The 20948-nt window shown below is 43.3% G+C and overlaps 1 protein-coding gene across 14 annotated transcripts in view; it reads right to left on the bottom strand.

Annotated features, from left to right (window-relative positions):
- FBXO25 (F-box protein 25) overlaps nucleotides 1-20948 on the bottom strand; it is a 101923-nt gene that overhangs the window by 21469 nt on the left and 59506 nt on the right. For 11 of the 14 annotated variants that reach the window (XM_088793068.1, XM_088793069.1, XM_088793065.1 and 8 more), the window contains 4 exons: nucleotides 14524-14661; nucleotides 7041-7144; nucleotides 6330-6379; nucleotides 3776-3868 (listed from right to left, as the gene is read on the bottom strand). In XM_088793068.1, the coding sequence (XP_088649194.1) occupies nucleotides 3776-3868; nucleotides 6330-6379; nucleotides 7041-7144; nucleotides 14524-14657 (381 nt within the window). In that variant the 5' untranslated portion in view covers nucleotides 14658-14661. Of the gene's footprint in view, nucleotides 1-3775; nucleotides 3869-6329; nucleotides 6380-7040; nucleotides 7145-14523; nucleotides 14662-20770; nucleotides 20907-20948 lie in introns of those variants that run through there. The other 3 variants (XM_074329255.2, XM_074329257.2, XM_074329253.2) reach the window with 3 other exon arrangements.

Raw genomic sequence — 20948 nt, forward strand, 5'->3', positions numbered from 1 at the left:
CTTTATTTTTAAATAAACAGGAATATTTTGTAAAACTTTTCATTCCTATATGGTAAATATTAATAGATGTAACTCACAAAACCAAAATCTCTTCCAAAGAGTGAAAAGGACCACAGAGCCTTCACGAACAGGGACTACGTGTCCTCCCGTCATCGACATAAACTATAGTTTTCTAACACCGTGTAAAAATCCTGTGAAAAAGACTTGAAGTCGCCAGCAGAAGGCGAGGGCGCAGCAGCTGTCTTAGCTAATTATCCACAAGGACTGGGTGACGGTGGAGCCCCCCACACCAGCATGTGCAGACACAGGAGGTAAGAGAGACAAGGTTAACAGGTGACAAGGAAAATGTTAGGTTAAAATGGTGGTTACGTGAAAAGGGCAAAAGACATATTTACTAAGAAAATGGAACCAGACACTAGCCTCTTTTTTGATAAATATAAAGGGCAAAATCTGACATTACCTGAAAATATAAATACTGTAGCAGACTTTTATATATGTCTTCAAATTTCAAAATTCTAAAGAAGGATGTGGAAGAATTAACGGAACTGCCAAAGCTTGTTTTACAGATAAGCAGAAAAATTACATCCTTCAAATAGAGAATGTGCATTTTTCTCGTGTCAACAGAATGTTCACAAAAATCAATTATGGAAATGGCCACAAAGGAAAATGTGACACATTTCAAAGAAGCAGAGACCTTACAGGCCAAACTCTGATAAGACAGTAAAACCAGAATTAAATAAGGCAACATACAACTGTAGCTATGTGAGATTCAAAGTGCATCCCTAACTAGGATCAGGAGAAAGTGAGAACTCCGCGTGTGTGTGTTCACGACGGATCCCATGAGCGCGCGGGTAAGACCCAGGTGCTGCCGTTTACACCTCCCAAGTCAGTGTGACACAGTGTCACAGTCTACTCTTCACTGAGCAGAGCAACTCAGCGGTTCAGTCTTCACTTTTGGGTTCTTTTAGGCTTATAATCAACAGTAAACACCGAGTGACTATTGTACAGGCACTGTTTCCAGTACTTGACACCATCAGGCTGCCTAATTCTCAGAGCACACCTATGAGACAGGTACTGTCACCCCTCTCTTCAGGGAGGAAACTTGAGTCCCAGACGTGGAGAAATGCCCTGAAGTCACACGGCTACACGAGGAGCAGGACGGGAACACGGGCCGTCTCCTGCGTCTGCACTGCGGGGGCCCACACAAGGCTGCTCATCATCACATCGCGAGTGTCAGTGCACAGTGAACGGCTCCCAGCAGCGTCACTGGTCTGAAATCTGACTGTCTCATTTTAAAGTCCTCTCAATTTTACTGTATCCAATCAGAACGGAATGTGACCTAAACCTATGAGTAGAAAGTTCTCAACTAGATGTTCCCGAAGCCAAAGCGGAACCACCCCCTATACGGGTGCACAGACCCCGCAGGCTGTTTTTCTGGGAGAGCTTCACTAGTTCCGCCGTCATGCTCTCCCACAACCTGTGGCCCCCAGGCCACTGCCCGAAGGTTAAAGAGCGTCTCACGACAGAACTGACGCAGGCTGCATGAAAACCGAGTTTCCCACTTGGGAACCAGCCCGAGCAGACACAGTTTGTGCGACAATTTCCACTTTCTGGATTGTCCCTCTTCTCCGTCTTTCTGGGAAATTACTATCCCACGTGACTGTCTCATTCTCTGACTTCTAGGACCGGCAGAGAGAGAGAAACACGATTGTTTTTATGGAAACTGAACTGTTACGCAATTTATGATTTCAGTTGTGTTCAAAGAACTCTTAGTTGCTTGCTGTGTTTAGTCATGCTCTACAGTTTTCTTACTGACAGGATAAATGTGCTTGAAGTTAAGGAAGACAAAGACGGTACCATATACTTGCAGACCCTACAATAATGACAATAATTCCAAAATCCTAAATAACTTGGACACGCTTCAGTCGGCGTGCCACTGAATGAAGGAAAGGCCAGCATGGCTAATGTGTGCACATAAGCGAGACCCTCCACTGTGATCACCAACCAGTTCATGGTGTCTCTCCTGAAAACATCACAGCTACAGCATCGCATTTAATCCTGCTGAGGTCAAGCTGTCTGGCTAAAGACCGTGTCCTTCAATTGTAAGCAGGTCCCACGCTGTCGTTTCTCGTCTTTCCTCCTACATGAATCTTATTTTTAGGGCATTAACACATTTTATTGTACAGTTTAGACCAACACATTTAAGGGGAAAAATCATATAGGTAACACCTGGAGTAGTAGCTGACAGCCAATTCCCGAATTAACACTAAGAAAGTTTTTTTAATTAAATACATCTTTTTTGTGCTAAGGAACTCTTTTGGGAAGATTCTGTTTTATAATAAGTGAAGTTCCTCCACGTCCAAATACCAAGTTTTCTTGCAAAGAGAAGGTGCCTAAAGGTTTAGTAAACTAACTGGCAAAAATGTAATGATTTTAGAGAGTCCACCTGGCCATTCACACTTGAGGTAGGGTTTGTGGAGCATATTGAACAGTGAGCAACTCGCAAAACAGTGCCTGAGAGCGGTGCCTCACTCATTCGTCTTGAAGTTCAGTTCAGGAAGAACCAGAAACGAGTGTTTTCCAGGTCCTGTGTTAGGTGGCGGGGGTGACGGGGTCACTGAAGAGATTATTATACGACAATAACGTAGCATGTGATTGGGTCCCTTACCACAAAGTTCAATACAGCAAACAAGGGCTTAATTAGCAGCAAGACCAAAAATTTTAGAGTCCTTTTCTACAGTGTCATTGAACTCAAAGTCCTTATTTTAAAATGTCATATGACATTCAAAAAAGTCACTGGATTTCTGTGAGAGGAAAAGTTCGTAGAATCAAGAACAAGAAGGCCGTAACAGAATTCCCCATCCGTGTGAGGACAATGGCACCCAGTCTCCAGCTCGGCTTTTCCCGTGACTTGTTTCTCAACTTTACTGGATCTGTGCACGACTGCTGTTACGCCTTTGTCTAAATCCGCCCAAATGGAGCCAGCATGTAAGCGGAGTGTGTTCTGGGCGCTTGCACGGCCTCTCGGCGACAGCCCTCTGCAGTGGACGCTCGGCCTCACAGTGTCGTGTCAGAGGCTCAGGGTCGTGGTACATGACGGACAGCTGCTGCGGCCCCAGCGCCCATGACAGGCCTGCCGGCCACTGCATGCGGGCCGCCCTGACTGCAGCCTCACTCCCAGACCCTCATCGCGGGCCGAGGTGTGAGCTGCTGAAGCCACACAGTCTCAGTAGAAACAAGAAACAAGTTTCGAAATCTTCAGTGAACCAGACATTCTAGTCGCCTGAATCTTTTTCGTTGTTTTCATGGCTTCGCTGTTAAAGGACCCATGAAATACTCAGGAGACAGGGAGGACTTCATCTCCAAAAGCAAGTAACGTTTAAAGAAACCTTGGGGGTTACAGGGACCAAGGCAAGTGAGTGTCCACAGGAGAAAGTCCCAGGACATGAGAAGTTGTGTAAAGGTCAGAGGGAGCAGCAGGGACAAACGAAAATGGCTTAGCTTCCCCACCACGGGGACACAGTCAAGGAAGGGGCCGGATCTTCCTTCTGGAAGCTGATAAGACCAATAAGAAGCTGAGTGACATTAGAAAAGAGGACAAAGAACCCCCTAGAAAACCATACTTCTAACAGAAGAGAAACTTTTGTCACTAAACACACAATAGGCATATTTTTTACTCCAACACTCATTTTGCTGGGTCAGCTTTTCAACATAGCCACGTGCAGAGGAACAGGCCTCTGAGTGCAGACAAAGGGGATGGGAGGTAAACACTTACTTTGACCACGTAATTGAACCTGCGGACGTCCTGAATGGCACTTGAGAAGTCCAGGCGGTTGAAAGCTTCACCCAGAGTGCAGTAGCCGTGCCGCTGGAAGCAGACACAGGACTGTTAGAACTCGACGTCTGAGCCACTAGGTCACAGGGCACTGACAGTTAAGGCGAGTGAGTCTGTGCAAAGTGTTTTTGTAGATTTTGGCAAAGGGCATTTATTTTCAATATAACTTATTCCATATATAGATGATGGTAGAGTAAAATTATAGCATTGCTAAATTTAAGTCATTTGTGGAGAATCGAGACAGTCTGCACTGACATATAATCGTACATCGGGTGGGAGGGCAAAGCAAGCCTAAAATCATAAAAGAAGTGAAGTACTGCAGGCCATGCAACTAGAAAGACATAAGGCAGGGGTCTGCCCTGCTATGAAGATGCAACGACTAAACACAAATACGTGTGCGCAGACGTTCGATTCCTCTAGAGGAGTCACGCAGGCCTGTGGGTCTGGCAGTCTGTCCTACACACAGGTCAAGGGCGGGAGGCATGTCAGCAAGTGGGGACGAGGGCGGCTCTGCGAACAGCGGCCGGGAGGAGAGGGCAGGACACAGTGGGATGTGACGACGGGCAGTTTCCAGGCGGGAGCAGGGGATGCCTCGCCCCCAAACCCAAGAAGCTGGTAATTAGACCCACAGGTCCAAAAGTCAAAGAAAACAAAAGAAACACAGGACTTCGTTTTAAGTACAGAAACACTGCTGCCACGTTTCAGGTGTCTTCCCTTAATGATATACCCTGTATTCTATGTGGGTTTGCGTACATCTGGACATTAGGCTTTAGGGCTCCTTTCAACACAATCTTCTGTATTTGAAATGTGAAGAACATTTCAAGAGATTTTCAACTCAGAGTTAATCAGATAGATAAACTGGGGACTCATCACAGAAAATATGAGGTGAGGCAGGAGAGGGTCTAGAGAAGAGGTGAAAGGCCTTAGTCTCCTGTAAAAGAGGCACAATGAGGGCTAATTAGGCTTGCGCCCAGCTCCCAAGAACAGTCCTAATGTGTGCACAAACCAACAACATGCATTTACTTAAAACGTTCAGTATATATTGTTACTGAAAATCTACTATGTTCCTGGGAGCTATGGGGGGAGCAAAGGCTTGATAAAATCTGAAATTAATCACAACTGACATTTCTATTTGAACTTCTTCCCAACGAACGGAACCCTAAATGCTGGTGTGACAGACTCTTCTCCAGGTAGCCACCCTTCTCACAACAGCCTCTCTTTGGGGAATTAAATCTGAGTCACAGAGCGAATTGCAAAGGGCATGTCTGAACCACACGAGCAGCCCATCTCCGAGGGGGCCGGGAACCATGCACACAGGAAGGGGCGCTCAGAGGCTGCAGGGCAGCCGAACTCGGCCACGTTGACAGGCAGCAAGTACCTGGTCTGCATCAGGTGAGAAGACAAGACATCTGGTGAGACCAGACACAGCTGGAGGCAGAAGGGCCAGCAACCAGCTCTGAGTCCTGCCCCCTTCCTGAGCCTGCCTACTCTGTTCCTCAGGGACACACACCATCTCTGCAGACTCACCGTAAAGCCCCCTTCTGGTGCTTACACTGGCCTAAGTTGGACATCGTTTCTGTCATCAGTGTGGTAACAGAGCAAATGAAATATTTAATAGTCTTTCACAAGCTCAAACTACTTCAGGTTCCGCCAAACTCTGTCTTCTAATGGTGTGTGAGACTGTGTGCTAAGGACTGGCGTCGTTTCATCCCCACGTAACAAAAGGAACCATCACCAAACGGGTCCAATAAGTTTTCTGTCTCAGAATCTAACCCTTAACCTCATAGGAAGCAGAACTAGTTTCAGGACATCCATTATTAACACTTCTGGAACATTTAACTAATGCTAATGTATCATTATACAATTGCCCCCTAAATTATTTCCCTCAACTGCTATAAAACAAGGCAAATGCAGAGTTTCTCAGACCGCAGAAGGAAGTGTCCCCAGACACCACGCAGAGGAAAAGGAGACGCAGAACTAGAGTAAGCAGGCTGTTTGGTGGCTGATAAAAAAGCTTCAGCCAACTTGGCAAAAGAAAGGAGGGGGAAGGTTCAGACTGATCTTAGCAGAGTCACACTCAGTTACTAACGTCGTATTAGCAACTCTCCATGTTAAATGAGGGTTTACATGTTCTCAGGGCTCCCCAAACACAGAAGGTCCACCAACACCTCCCTGCTGGTACCAGGGGCTCAGCATTAATAGCTTTGGGGGAAAGGTGGGGAGACAATGTCAAACTATCTCAGGGCCCACGTTTGTTCTGAAACAGGCTTTTTGTTCATTCAGATTTGTACCAGAGGCAGTAACCATACACCATGCACACATGTTTGAACATGTACACACACACACACACACACACACACAGATTCACTGTATCAGAGATCATCTGTTAGAATGTGATCCATAGACTTGATATTGAAAAAAATTATGTTATGTTATATGACATATTCAACAGAAACAATACAAAATATGCTCTTTTTTGTAACAGAATACTTACTTCTCTTGTGCTTTCTTTATGGACATAGATCCATTTTTCACGATAAAAACCTAGAATAAAAATTAACTTTGTTTTTAAAATCCTGTGAATCATTTCGAAATGAAGATTTTCAGGAACTTAAAATAGTTGCATACGCTAACAAAACTAACTATTGTATAGATAGGAGATGCTTTTACTTGGTTAAAATGTAAACAGAATTGCTTTGTTTCCTAACATCAGTTTAGGAGGTGCTGAAGCATTATATGAAAAAATGATTTAAGGCAGTACCAACTCTTAGTAATGTACAAGAAAATTAGCGTCACCAACGACTGCGGTGACGTCAAAGCACAGATCGGTATAAAATGCACTTATTAATAAATGATCATGTACCCTGACAAAACGTTCTGTTCTCTGTCACTGCTTTTATGCGGTGTTCGATTTAAGTCAAATTTTTCACAAAACTCAAATCCCAAAGCTTCCAGGATCATGACGACCACTCCCCAGAGGACCCTATCTCCTTCAGCAGACCGAGTGACTGAAACATTTCTCAGTAACTCATGGATGTGCTTCAGAAAGTCGGCCACAAAGTCAGTGGGCAACACTGACACGTGCTGTCATTTACATGTCTGTCTCATCTTTTGTTTCATTGGATAGCACTGCCAAGGCAATCTGGTATGTCAAACATATTCAACAAGTAAAATACCATAAAATTATTAATGAACGTGATCTTACATTGAGTATTTGTGTCGTTTCTAAAATGGCCCTTTTTCCTTTTTTTAGATGCATACCCATGTTCTTCATTACTGAATATTTCTTCATCTTCACTATTTAAGATTCTGCAATAAAGATACATTTGATTAAAATATTTTTACAGGGAGATCTTCACTTGACTGTAAAATATGATAAATATTTGGTTTGCATTTAAGGAAATCAAATTAAAATCATGTTATAAATTCTGAAATCAACCAGTTACTTTTCAAAGCAGCACATCACAGATTTGAAATTACAAGGTTAATGTCTAATGTGTTCTTTTTGTGTTGGGAAATCTGACATTTATCCTGGTTCTCTCAAAAAAAGTTATGCCAGGAAGTACTCAACATGCTTTAGAATGTCCCAAGGATTTTGATACACTCATCCAAGGTAGTTTCAGACTTCAAAATGCCTTTTGAAAACATGGAGGTTATAAACAAAACTATAAACACTCTGGATAAGAGTTAATGTGACAATATGATACCCGGTACTGACTAATGACTTGATGTATCCTGATCCAATGTGCAGTCAACACTCAACATTTCTGTTTATCTCCCATATTTTCAAAGACTTAATTAACTGTAACTATTACTGCATTATAACTTTTCCTTATTAATTAATCATCAGCCAAATAATGGTAACTGTTAAGGCACTTAACTGAAGGAAAGATGAAGTAGAACATTCATTTTTCCCATTTAATACATCTAATTAAAAGCTTTCTCAATTTTTATTTTACTTTTTTTATGAAATAAGGAAATTAAATAAGGCAATAACTGATTAACGTGAACACATTTGCTTTAAAAAAAAAGTTTCTTCCTTGTAGCAAAAAAGACTCTAAACAGCAATCCACCCCTCAAAAGTACACATGCACCCACTTTGTTTTAAATGTAAAAATGACTTCATTTCACTCTTATTTCAAACAATATTTTTGCTTAATAAAGAAATTTAAGATAACATTTAAAAATTTTTTCAGTCCTCTTAAGAGACTGTTCTATTGTCTCTTTCATTGTTTCTTCTTCTTTTTAGTTTCAGGTGTACAAAACAGTGTAATAGTTAGACATTTCACCCCTCACAAAGTGATAACCCTCTCCCACAATCAATTGCCCGTCTGACATCGTATGTATCTACTACAATTCCATTGACTCTATTCCCTATGCTGTATTCCATATCCCGTGACTCTATATATATATTAAATTATATTACAGTTGACATACAGTAGTGTTCAGCTTCAGCTTCAGGTGTACAGTGCAGTGATCAGACATCTACACCGTCTCCCTGAAGTGGTCTCCCTAATAAGAAATGTGCCCATCTGACACCCTACAAAATCTCTACAACATTATTGACTATGTTCCCCAAACTGTCTTTCATATCCCCGTGGCAATACTGTAGTTACCAATTTGTGCTTTGTAATCCCCTCCCCTTCTTCATCCCCACCCGCCTGCCATCTAGCAACCATCAGTGTTTCCTCCATATCTCTGAGACTATTTCTGTTTACTTTGTCATTTATTCAATTCTTTAGAGTCCACATATAAGTGAGGTCATATGGTATTCGTCTTTCTCTGTCTGACTTATTTCACTCAGCATAATGTTCTCTAGGTGCAGCCATATCGTTGCAAATGGTAAGATTTCATCTTTACAGCCGAGTAATACTCAATTGTATAAATGAACCACAGATCCTTAATCCAGTTGTCTATAGGTGGGCATTTCAGTTGTTTCCAAGTCTTGGCTGTTGGGAATAGCGCCCAGTTCTCATCTTCAACACACTGATAACGGAGTGTTTCCTCCTGACAGCAAAGCGGGGCTCTGGGGAGCTGAGCCACCGGCAAGCCCGGGGCTGACCTGACGCTCAGAGCCAGGGAGGGCGCTGCACACAAGCTCCTACAGCCAGCGTTTGTTTTGAATAAAAACTGAATTTGCCCAACTGTCAGAGCAGACTTAAGCAGCACTGGCAACAGTTACAGATCATCCAGACAAGCAAAAGTGCATTGAGAAACACTAACCACATGACATCCAGTGGCGGGCAGCAAATAACACCAATCCGTGGGGACTGGCTGATCCTGATTCTCTCTCATGTTTAATCTCAGGCTAGTTTGCTGTCACTGACTTGAATATTGAATGCAGAAGCTTTCAAACCTCAACAGCTTCTCTAGAGACAATCACAAACACATTAAGGAAAAAAGGAGAAATACACTGCTCTCCAGAAACTGTCACAGAAACGAAACCAGGCTACAGGGGAGCAAACAGCTGGCAACAATGTCATAAGGAGAGGGGGGACAATCACTCGTGCAGCAGAGAAGAGGAACCCGGCAAACGCCTGAGACACCTCCCATGGGATGGCCAGCCCTCAGGTTGTCCCATGTCTCAGGGAGGACAGTCCCTTTTACTCCTGGCTGACACACGGGCAGACTGGCTGCAGGAACCACATTCTTCTAGCAAACGTGTCCACAGAGCATGTGGACAGTAGCTCCTTCCGGGCTCCTCACACCAGTGGACACCAAAGGCAGGCGTGGCCAGTGAAGCAGCTCACCAGAATTCACAGGAAAGCCCGGGGGCCAATGTCAGACACAGCACCTTGTCTGAGTCAACACAGGATAATCAAAGGAAAATGCCTACTGTAAGAAAGTTAGTTGCTATTTTTACAAAGCACTTTAAACAGAAAAAAATCCATATTTTTTTGTGGTAGTTATACTGTCAGGTTAAAAAAAAAAAAAAGGAAAAAAAGCGTAAAAGTGTGTGTGTGTGTGGGAGGAAATAAGTGCTTCCAGATGAAAATATGTAAAAATGTTATTTAAGCAGACCTGAAGTGAGTGCCACCATACTCTCAAAATGTTAAAAATACAAACTGCCACCCAAGAATAACTGTACCCACTAGAGTTGTCCTGCAGAATTGAAAGAGAGATAATAAGTTTTCCAGACAAGGAAAATCTAAAGGAGTTCACTGCCACTAGACCAGCCTTACAAGAAATATTAAAGGGACTTCTTTAAGCTGAAAGGAAAGGGTGCTAAATAGTAACAAGAAAACATATTAAAGTATAAATCTCATTGGTAAAGGTAAATCAATAGTAAAATTCAGATATTCTAATGTAAAGGTGGTGGGTTAATCACTCATAAAGCCAGTATGAAGGTTAAAAGACAAAAGTAGTAACAGTAACTGTAACTACAAAAATCTGTTAATGGATATGCAAGATAAAAAGATGAAAACTGTGACATAAAGAAACAAAACATGGTGGGAGATGTAGAGTTTTAGAATACATACAAATTTAAGTTGTTGTCAACTTAAAATAGACAGTTATGAGTAAGCCTTGTGGTAAACACTAAGAAAAAAGAAAAGATACACAAAAAATAAAAAGAAAGGGATCTAAGCATACCACTAAATAAAATCATGAAAGGAAGAGAAGGAACAAAGGAATTACAAAACAGCCAGAAATCAATGAACAAAATGGCAATAAATACGTGTCTATCAATAATTACTTTAAATGTAAATAGACTAAAATCTCCAATCAAAAGACATACAGTAGGGCTGGCCCGGTGGCTCAGGTGGTTGGAGCTCCATGCTCCTAACTCCAAAGGCTGCCGGTTCTATTCCCACATGGGCCAGTGGCCTCTCAACCATAAGGCTGCCAGTTCTATTCCTGGACTCCCTCAAGGGATGGGGGGCTCCGCCCCCTGCAACTAAGATTGAACACAGCAGCTTGAGCTGAGCTGCCGCTGAGCTGCCCCTGAGTTCCCGAATGGTGGCTGTCGGTTGGAGCGCGTCCTCTCAACCACAAGGTTGCCGGTTCGACTCCCGCAAGGGATGGTGGGCTGTGCCCCATGCAACTAATAACGGCAACTGGACCTGGAGCTGAGCTGTGCCCTCCACAACTAAGATTAAACAACTAAGATTGAAAGGACAACAACTTGACTTGGAAAGAGTCCTGGAAGTACACCCTGTTCCCCAATAAAGTCCTGTTCTTCTTCCCCAATAAAATCTTTAAAAAGAAAAAAAGACATACAGTAGATGAATGGATTAAAAAATAAGACCAATTTATATGATGCCTATAAGAGACTCACTTCAGATGTAAGGACACACACACACTGAAAGTGAAGGGATGGAAAGAGATATTCCATGCAAATGGAAACCCCAAAGAAAGTTGGGGTAGCTATAATTACATTAAAAATAGACAAAAATAGGCTTTAAAACAAAGACTGTAAGAAGAGACAAAGAAAGGCGATATGTAGGGTCAATCCAACAAAAGGATGTAACATCTGTAAATATTTATGCATCCAACATAGGAACCCCTAAATAAGTAAAGCAAATATTAACAGAACTAAAGAGAGAAATAGACAGCAATACAATAATAGTAGGGGACAGTCACAGCCCACTTTAATCAATGGACAGATCGTCCATACAGAAAATCAATATGGAAACACTGGCATCATATGACATGTTAGACCAGATGGACTTAACAGACATATATAGAATTTTCCCTCCAAAAGAAAGAGAAGACACACTCTTCTCAAGCTGCACATGGAGCATTACCCAGGACAGAGCATATGTTAGGCCACAAAACAAGTCTTTAATAAATTAAAATTGAAATCATCTTAAGCACCTTTTCTGACCATGATGGTATGAACTAGAATTCAATTACAAGACTAAAACTGGAACTATCACAAATGTGTGGAGATTAAATAACATGCTACTGAACAACCAATGTGTCAAAGAGGAAAACAAAAGAGAAATTAAAAAAATACCTTGAGACAAAGGAAAATGGAAATACACCAAAACTTACAATGAAGCAAAAGCAGTTCTAAGGAGGGTCATAGTGACAAGCGCCTACCTCAAGAAACAAGAAACAGGGCCGGCCCGGTGGCTCAGGCGGTTAGAGCTCCGTGCTCCTAACTCCGAAGGCTGCCGGTTCAATTCCCACATGGGCCAGTGGGCTCTCAACCACAAGGTTGCCAGTTCAACTCCTCGAGTCCCGCAAGGGATGGTGGGCAGCGCCCCCTGCAACTAAAATTGAACACGGCACCTTGAGCTGAGCTGCCGCTGAGCTCCCCGGATGGCTCAGTTGGTTGGAGCGCATCCTCTCAATCACAAGGTTGCCGGTTCAATTCCTCGAGTCCCGCAAGGGATGGTGGGCTGCGCCCCCTGCAACTAGCAACGGCAACTGGACCTGGAGCTGAGCTGTGCCCTCCACAACTAAGACTGAAAGGACAACAACTTGAAGTTGAACAGCACCCTCCACTACTGAGATTGAAAGGACAACAACTTGATTTGGAAAAAAAAAAAAGCCTGGAAGTACACAGTGTTCCCCAATAAAGTCCTGTTCCCCTTCCCCAATTAAAAAAAAAAAAAAAAAGAAAAGAAATGGTTTACCCCCATTAAAAAAAAAAAAAAAAGAAAAGAAACAAGAAACATCTCAAATAAACAACCTAAATGTATACCTCAAGGAACTAGAAAAAGAACAAAGTTCAAAGTTAGTAGTAAAAAGGAAATAAAGATCAGAGCAGAAATAAATGAAATAGAAACTAGAAAAAACAATACAAAAGATCAACGAACCAAGAACTGTTTTATTTTTAAACATAAACAAAATTGACAAGCATTTAGCTAGACTCACCAAGAAAGGAAGACTCATGAACTATGATAAATGAAAGAGGAGATGTTACAATTCATACCACCGAAATACAAAAGGTCATAAGAAACTATTATGAACAATTACACGCCAACAAATTGGACAAGCTAGAACAAATAGTCAAGTTCCAGAAACACACAACCTACCAACACTAAATCATGACGGGAAAATCTGAATAGAGCGATTACTAATAAGAAGACTAAATCAGTAACCAACATCCTCCCAACAAACAAACATACAGGACCAGATGGCTTCACTAATTAGTTCTATCAAACATGTAAAGAATTACTATCAATCCTTCTCAAACTTTTCAAAAAATTAGAAATGGAAACATTTCAAACTCATTTTACCAGGCCAGCACTACCCGGAAACCAAAACCAGACAAGTACCACACACACACACACAGACACACACACAGACAGACATACACACACACACACACACACACACACACTACAGCAATGTCCCTAATGAACATAAATGTAATCATCCTCAACAACACATTAGCAAACTGAATTCAGCAATACAGGAAAGGGATCATATACCACAATCAAACGGGATTTGTTCGGGGAATCAGGTGTGATCAAGTGTATTAAAATTATGCTGATGGGAACCACTTTGAGCACCTCTTGTAATTCCAGAAGTCAAACGTGACTTGTATTCATCTTTTATTATCTGTATACATTGAGTATTACAATTTTAATACAATTTTCCTTTCTTAAAATGTGTATAAATTTTTTGGCATCCTCTGTATATAGAGTCACGGGATGTAGAGTACAGCATAGGGAATAGAGTCAATGGAATTGTAACAGCTATTAATACCTACGATGTCAGACGGGTAGGAGAATGGGGGGGTTATCACTTTGTGAGGGGTGTGAGCGTCTAGCTATTATGTTGTTTAGTACACCTGAAACTAATAAAAAGATAAAAATTTTAAAAGAGAAATTTATTCATCTTATGTAAGCCACTGTTATTATGGGTCTCACACAAATTGCCAAAACTGTATCTTTCAATTTCCTCAGCTATAAAGTGGGTTTAATAATAAAATACTTATCTCTCAGATGACTGTCACGATTAAATGTTTTAACTAAAAAGAAGAAAGTATAACTGCAGAACCAGCTCAAACTGGTCCCATCCTGTTTATAACAAGATGCTGAGTTGCCTTTCAGAGATAACAGACCAAACACCCAAGTCAGGCAGCCAAAGCGTGGGCAGCGTGGGCAGTGTGCGCCGCAGAGAGAACTCTGACCTCCAGCCGCTCCCAGAACCAGTCTCCGCCTACCACCCTCACCTCCAGCCCCGCACGAAACCCAAGGACAGGACGTGAGCAGAACTTGAACTCCGGAAACCTTTCAGAAGCAAAGGATCTGCTGTCTGGGAAGATCGGGCCCTGAAGTCCCTGACCATGTATTTCTTCGTGTAAGTGGTCAGATTCCAAAACCACTCGCACTGAAACCTGCCCCACCAGCACTTCCGCATGCCAGCCCGTCCCGCTGTCCCCAACCCCATGAGGAGAGAGACTGGAGCCTTGCCTCCTGCCTCCTTGCTGGTGGGCGTCACAGTGAAAGCCCTCTCTTTTCTCAAAAGCTGATGACATGTATTGGCTTCTATGCGTGTCCGGCAGCAAGCCCTTAATCCATGACAAAAGCAGTACCTCTGTGTGGGGACCAGGCAATCTACTGGGCTCAGTCTTTAGCTGAACAACTTTTGTCCTCACACCAGCCTTGTGTGTGGACAATTCTCAGCCAAAATCTCAAGTCACAGAGCTTTCTAGCGACTTGAGAACTAGGTAAGACGTAAAGGTTCAGCAGGCTCTTACGGGACCCGGCTCCTAATCAGCGGTAACTTACACGCTGTGATCAAGGTTCCGCTGGTTATTCTCTCTTTCCAGCTCCTGACTCCAGGACTCACACCTTTTCCAGCCATCTTCTGTTTTAATCCAGCTCCATCCAGGAGACCTCCAGTCCTGACCCAAAAATGGCATAGTTCTATAAAAAACAGTTAATTTATGTTAAAAATATATATATGTATAATTCACTGGTTTCTTTTCACTTACAACATTTATTCATTAATTTAAAAAATATAGTTGTCACTTAGTATTTAAACATCTGCACGGGCCTTAATTGCTGGCCAGGCTTGGCGGCAGAGGAGTGAAGGTAACACAGACCTCAGCCGTACCAGACTGACGAGCTCGGTGAGTGTGGTTGGATTCACCAGCCCAACACTGCACATGCTGTGAGGTTCACCAGAGGTGACATCTTCATTCGTGCCTGAAGGACATGTAGGAGGGAGGGAGTGACGAAGGAACTCCACCAAAAGAAAATCAGAAGCAACGTGGCATGAAACATGTTCGTGTTCATCAACTGTTCAGCTGAGTTAGGCCGAAGCTCACAGTATCAGTGGGGGGTCGGGGTGGGGGATCGGCAAGAAGTGCAGGTGTGGCCAGAAGTGGGGGCGCTTCAGGGAGAGATCGAGTCAAAGGAGCTGGAGGGCCGAGAAAGGAGCTTAACGGGTATGTGATCAGATCAGTATGTGATCAGGAGCTTAACGGGTATGTGTCTTTGTCACAGAGCCTGACAAAGACATCAGGGTTACACTGTGGGGAACAGAGGGGGTACACCAGCTGGAAAAACCAGGACTGGACCCTACTGACCAATGGCCTTTAAAAGGTGACAGAGCACTGCTGCAACAGGAACAGCGGGAAGAGAAGAGTCTGGAAATGTTCAGGAGGCGGAGGCAACAACCACCCAGGGATTTCCGTCATGCTCGTGGTCTTCTGCTCTCTCATTCACTGCCTCCAAGGGAAGCCGGCTACGAGGTCCTGGAAGGACCACGGGCAAGGGACAGTCCTGGACTGGCTGCACGTGGGAGGGGAAATCTAAGCGATAACCCAGACTTGGATTCTGGGTACGTGACTGCAGCAAGGAACAAAGAGGTGATAGTTTCAGTTTGGGACACGCCTGTCAAGTTAGCTATGCCCCTTGGGGACAGGCACTGTACTAGACTCCAGGTGTAAACAGTATGACCTAAAAATGATGAAACACACCCTGTTATCTTCATAAAGATTACAAATGGGTGCAGCCAGACCTCAAACACCAGCTCTTCCACTGCCTGAAATCACCTTCCTTTGATCAGCGGTTCTCAACCCCTGCTGTACATTAAGTCTTGGGAGGGTTTTAAAAGACACAAGTGCTTAGCCCACCCCAGAGCAGTTACATAGTATGAGTGTTAGCGGTGATGGCTCCATCATCTTGAAAGGTCCACCAGTGGTTCTCAAGCACAGTGAGGGCTAAGGAGTGCCTCAGGTATTCACATCACAGATTCAAACTGCCCCGGCCCCCCCAGAAAGGCTTCCCTGACCTCCGGGCCAAACAACGCCCTGGCTGCTCTTCTGCCTGTCCCATGGTCTGTGTCACCACCCTGTGCCCTCACAGTAATAATTGCTGTCTTCGTCCAAGAAAATGCAATGTCTTGTTCAACTCTGTATTCCAATTACCCAATTGACCAGTGCCAGCCAGGCATACAACAGGAGCTCAGTAACACTGAATGAACGCATGCACAGACAGACCCATGGCCCAGGAGACAGAGTAAGGCCGGAGAGCAAGATAGGAAAACCCTCAGCACTTAAAACAGTTATCAAGGCCATGCAAAGCTATCATAGAGTATATGGAATAGGAAAAGAAGAGAGCCAAGGGGAAAAGTCTAAGGGACACTGACATGAATTTAGGGACAAGCAGATGAAGACGAGCCAAGAAAGGAAACTGAAAAGACACACAGAGGTAGGAGGAGAAGCAGGAAGTCAAGAAAACAATGTATTTTAAGAAAGAAATGATCGACAAAGAAGAAAACGTTATAAAGAAGCCAGTACTCCAAGAACTAAAAAATATACACTGAATTTACCCACAGAATGGTAGCTGATAACTCAACCGAAAATAGTTTCAGTCAAGTAATATTAATCTCATATGCAGAGTAGACGGGGTATTTCACTGATGTAGACTATTTATATTATAGAGTACGTGAGAGATGAAAGCGTTCAAAATGCTACCTCCCTACTATATTTAGTGTAACTAACAAAGAAGGTTAGTAAGTAGGCATTATTACTGGCTTAAAGGAGACAAAAAGTTTTTCAGAAGGAAATTATAAGCCCTCAACAATATTCCTGGTTCAATGACAAGAGCTCAACTCCTGAACTGATATATAAAAAGAATGATGACGTAATTTTCCTTTGTTACCAAGAGGATCCCAAAACCTTGCTCAGCTTAATTTATAATCAGAAAGCATCTTTTTCAATCACATATTAATTTAAATTCTTGCTTTAGAAGAGACTTAAAAGCCGTTCCTTGAAACTATTTTGACAAGGCTCATCTCACAGGTTTGTTTCACAAGCTGATCACCCTAACATGCAAAAGCCACCACCCATGACCAGCCAGTCCAGTGAATTATCTAAGACTGTCTCTGACAGGATGCCCCCGATTTTCAAGAAGCTTCAGATACTGGCTACGGAACACTTACACAAAAGAAGTCCCACGATGTAGCAGATGACACTTAAATGGCAAATGTAGTCTCATAAAAAACACGTAAGAGAAAAATATGTTAGAACCATCTTTGACGACTGTCAAAAGTATCAGTATCTCTCAATATCATACTAAAAGTGTGGATTCAGAATTCTGTGACTTAAACAAAATCAAGTGGCAACTGTGTAGATATCGTATCGCTCAATAGACCGAACACAGGAAGACTTCCATCACGAGCATTCGAGGAGACAGAATGCATTATTATCCTGCGTGCCCCTTTCCTAAGGGTGCACCATCTAGCTAGGGAACTGAAAAACAACAGCAAAACAAGTGAGAAGCCCAACCCACACACACATACACACAATATAATATGTAAATATATTTAAAATATGTAAAAACATAGACAGATGCGCAATTTTGTAATGTGAGTGCTGACTGAGTAGTAAAGAGAATGACTCAAAGAAATTCAGAGGAAAAACAAATCATCTGGGAAACCTCTGAGGGGAAACTGGGACTTGAGCCTGGCCTTCAAGCACGGTTAGATCTTAAGAGAATGGAGGCAAGGGAAAAAACACCAATCACAGAAGTGGTTGGTGAAAAAAATACGAAGATAGGAATGTACGGGACACATCTGAGAATCATAAGTAGAAAAGGAGGCCGAAACGGAGAAATGGATCAGCAGGTTGGCCCGTAGCAGCCAAAAAAGGTGACGAAGCCAGATCTGGAGAATGTTGCCCATCAACAGAATTTAGACTTCTCTGAATAATTGCAAGTTTTTGAGCTATGCCTCAGCATAAGCAGTTGTTTGGAGAATCTGCCAGGGACTGCAGGATAGACAGAACCGGAGGATGGACCCAGAAAGAACAGCTAGTAGGCAACAGAAACTGCCTGCTGACACCTCAGCTAACGAAATGTTTTAAAACTGTGACACACACACTGTACTTACCACTTAGCCACGATATCAGTTCACCACTTAATGCACTTACATTCACGCCTCACATCAGTCCCTGTTGCGTTTACGCAGTTCCCAGTGTAAAGCTGAGTCAGCTTGGTGTTTCCAGGAAGATAATCGATTCTTTTACAACTACCGAAACTCTACAGATATTTCACTTTCACTTTAATAACTCTGCAGAAATACATCCACTTAGCCTGAATTTTTCAGCCGCTAAGTGTTTGTATCTTGCTCCACTGTTGCAAGGAGAGAAAGCAGCTAAATGTACCATGGAAATAAAACAGTACATTTCCAAGGTTTTTATTTTAAACAGAGGAAAACATTTGTTTCTCTGTATATGTGTATACTGATGGATCTGCCCCATTATGCTCTCTGGGTTACAATGAAGTTTTATTCTAAAGTGCAATCTTATACAGATCATGAACTACAAAGCAGACTCCGGAAGCAGAGTTATGAACAGTAATAAAAAAGCTACGGGGTGGTCGGGAGGGGTGACAAAGACAAGCTGCAGTTTGAAAGGCCTGGGTCTCAACTTTTTAAAAATATTCCCAATCTGAGTCATCTAACTTCTAGAATGATGATGACCTATCATTTTTTTGAGAATTTATGTTATCTGTTCTGCTAAAGACTTGAAATGCTAGGTATTTCTTTTTTTTTTTTCTTTTTAAGTTTTTTTCAATTAAAATGACCTTTGTTTTCAGAATTTCAAAATACAAAAACAAAACAAAAAACAACTAGAAATTACTCCTGAAATGTGTGAGAGCAACTCTCAAAGAGTGACTACTCCGTGGCAAAGAACTGGTACAATTTGCAATTTTAGGCACATTTTATGGCAACTGATGTCCTGATGTCCGAGAGCACATGAGGCCACACTACTGTAAATCTCCCTAGTCTGTATTTTACAGGGCAGGACCTGGAGATGGAGCCCAGGAGAACAGGGCTTCGTGAAGCTCGCTGGCCAGTGGAAAATCCTGACATGAGAGAATCAAAACTAATCAAGGACTGTCTCTCAACAAGCATACTTTGTGTTAACTAATAATTATAATAACAGCAAACATTTATTAGCTCTTAGCATGGGCGAGGCATGACTCTAACAAGATCCCTGCACTACCGCATTCAGTCCTCACACTGCCCTACAAGGTAGGAAATGTTCTCATCACCATGTTACAGGTTTCATTCTCTATTTTATGGATGAAGGAACTGAGGCTGAAACTTTGGCAGAGCTGGCATTTTACACTCCTGGAATCCTACTCCAGAGGCCACGCTGTCACTATATTTTTATAATAGCAATTCTTGAACATCCTATGAAAACAGATGTTATAAAACTGCAGTTACTTGACATTATTTACATTACACATTTCACCAAAAACTATCTAAAGTAATAATTGATCTAAAAATAAAAACACTAAGACAAGGAAAACACAACAGGAAACAACTAATAAATTTTAAAAAGCTACAAGTATTTTCTATTTGTTTTTAGTTAGATGAAAAGGAAACGGAGTAACCAGTTTACAGCAGTTATTTAGGCTGATCTTCAAAACAATAAACACTCGTAAGTGTTGAACAAGAGCTGGCGCTATAAAAACTACAAATATATAAGAACAGGAAAAAAAGAACAAACAAGTTATAACGAAAATAATAGTAAGGCGGTTTCATAGAGGAAAAAACTGACAAAGGAGTTTTTACCCCTTATTTCATATTTTTCATCATAAAATTTGAAAAAATAATTTTCATTGTTCTAAGAAAGAATGACTGGTACTCAATTTGATAAGCATTTGACCTTTATTGGTTTCTTTTTCTTACAAGGTTTCCAAGTAACTTAGGGTCAAACGTCCATATGGATTATAATTGTGAAAAAAATCTGATCCAGAAAGAACATTAAGAAATGGCAAATTGAGGGCGGAGAATCGGAAATGGGATTTACTGTAAGAATGCCTGGGAGAGATTCACAGATGCTTCATGGAAATGGAGAACGTAAGAAGAAAGAGGGAAATATGGAATGTGAAAGAGTAAGAGAAAATGTGCCTTTTCTGATAGGGCTGAACGTCAAGGATTTGCGAGGAGCGAGAGAAGTGGGCTTCATGGGGGGGGGGGGGGGAAGCGACAGATTCCTGAGTTTTCCAAATGCGTTCGAATAAGCCCTGGAGCGAGATGGACCAGGGACGGAAGGGTCCAAACCGAGCTTACAGCGCAGGGGAGGATGCAAAATTCAGAACTGTCGTCTGCAAGGAACACGCAGGGCAGGCAGCTGAGAAGGAGACCGGGGCTGCGGGCGAGGGGCCCCGGAGGGAAGGCAGCGAGCGAGCCGCCGCGGGAAGCAGGGTCGCACCAGGCAGGTGCCCGCGGGAGGCAGGGGCTCGGGGCGGGCGGGGACACAAGGCCCGCGCCGAAGGGCACGCGGGAGGGCGCCAGGCCGAGGGACGGGAGGAGTCCTGAAGACGGCGGAGAGCAAGGGCCGCTCTGCGGGGGTCACACGCAGGCCCCCACGGCGGGGGCGCCGGCCAAGGCGGGGGCGCGGGGGCGCCGAGGTCACGCAGTGGCGGGCGCAAGCCCACCGACCGCCCCGGACCTCGCCTGGCGCACCGTCCCCCAGAGAAGCGCGTACGTGGGTCTGACGCTCGCGGTCCTTACCTGCGGTGCCACGGATACCAGTCCCCACCCGGGGCGCAGCCCGCCTCCGCCTCCCCACCAGACCGCGGCCTCGCGCCGCGGGTTTATTGCCGGAAGTCGCCCGCGGCCTACCGGGGAGCGCTGCGGCGAAGCCCCGCCCCCAGCCGCGCTGATTGGCAGGCCGTCTCCACTGGACTTT

The sequence above is a fragment of the Rhinolophus sinicus genome, chromosome 16, assembly GCF_057876585.1.
Source record: "Rhinolophus sinicus isolate RSI-liver-muscle chromosome 16, RSI-T2T, whole genome shotgun sequence".
Lineage (NCBI taxonomy): Eukaryota > Metazoa > Chordata > Mammalia > Chiroptera > Rhinolophidae > Rhinolophus > Rhinolophus sinicus.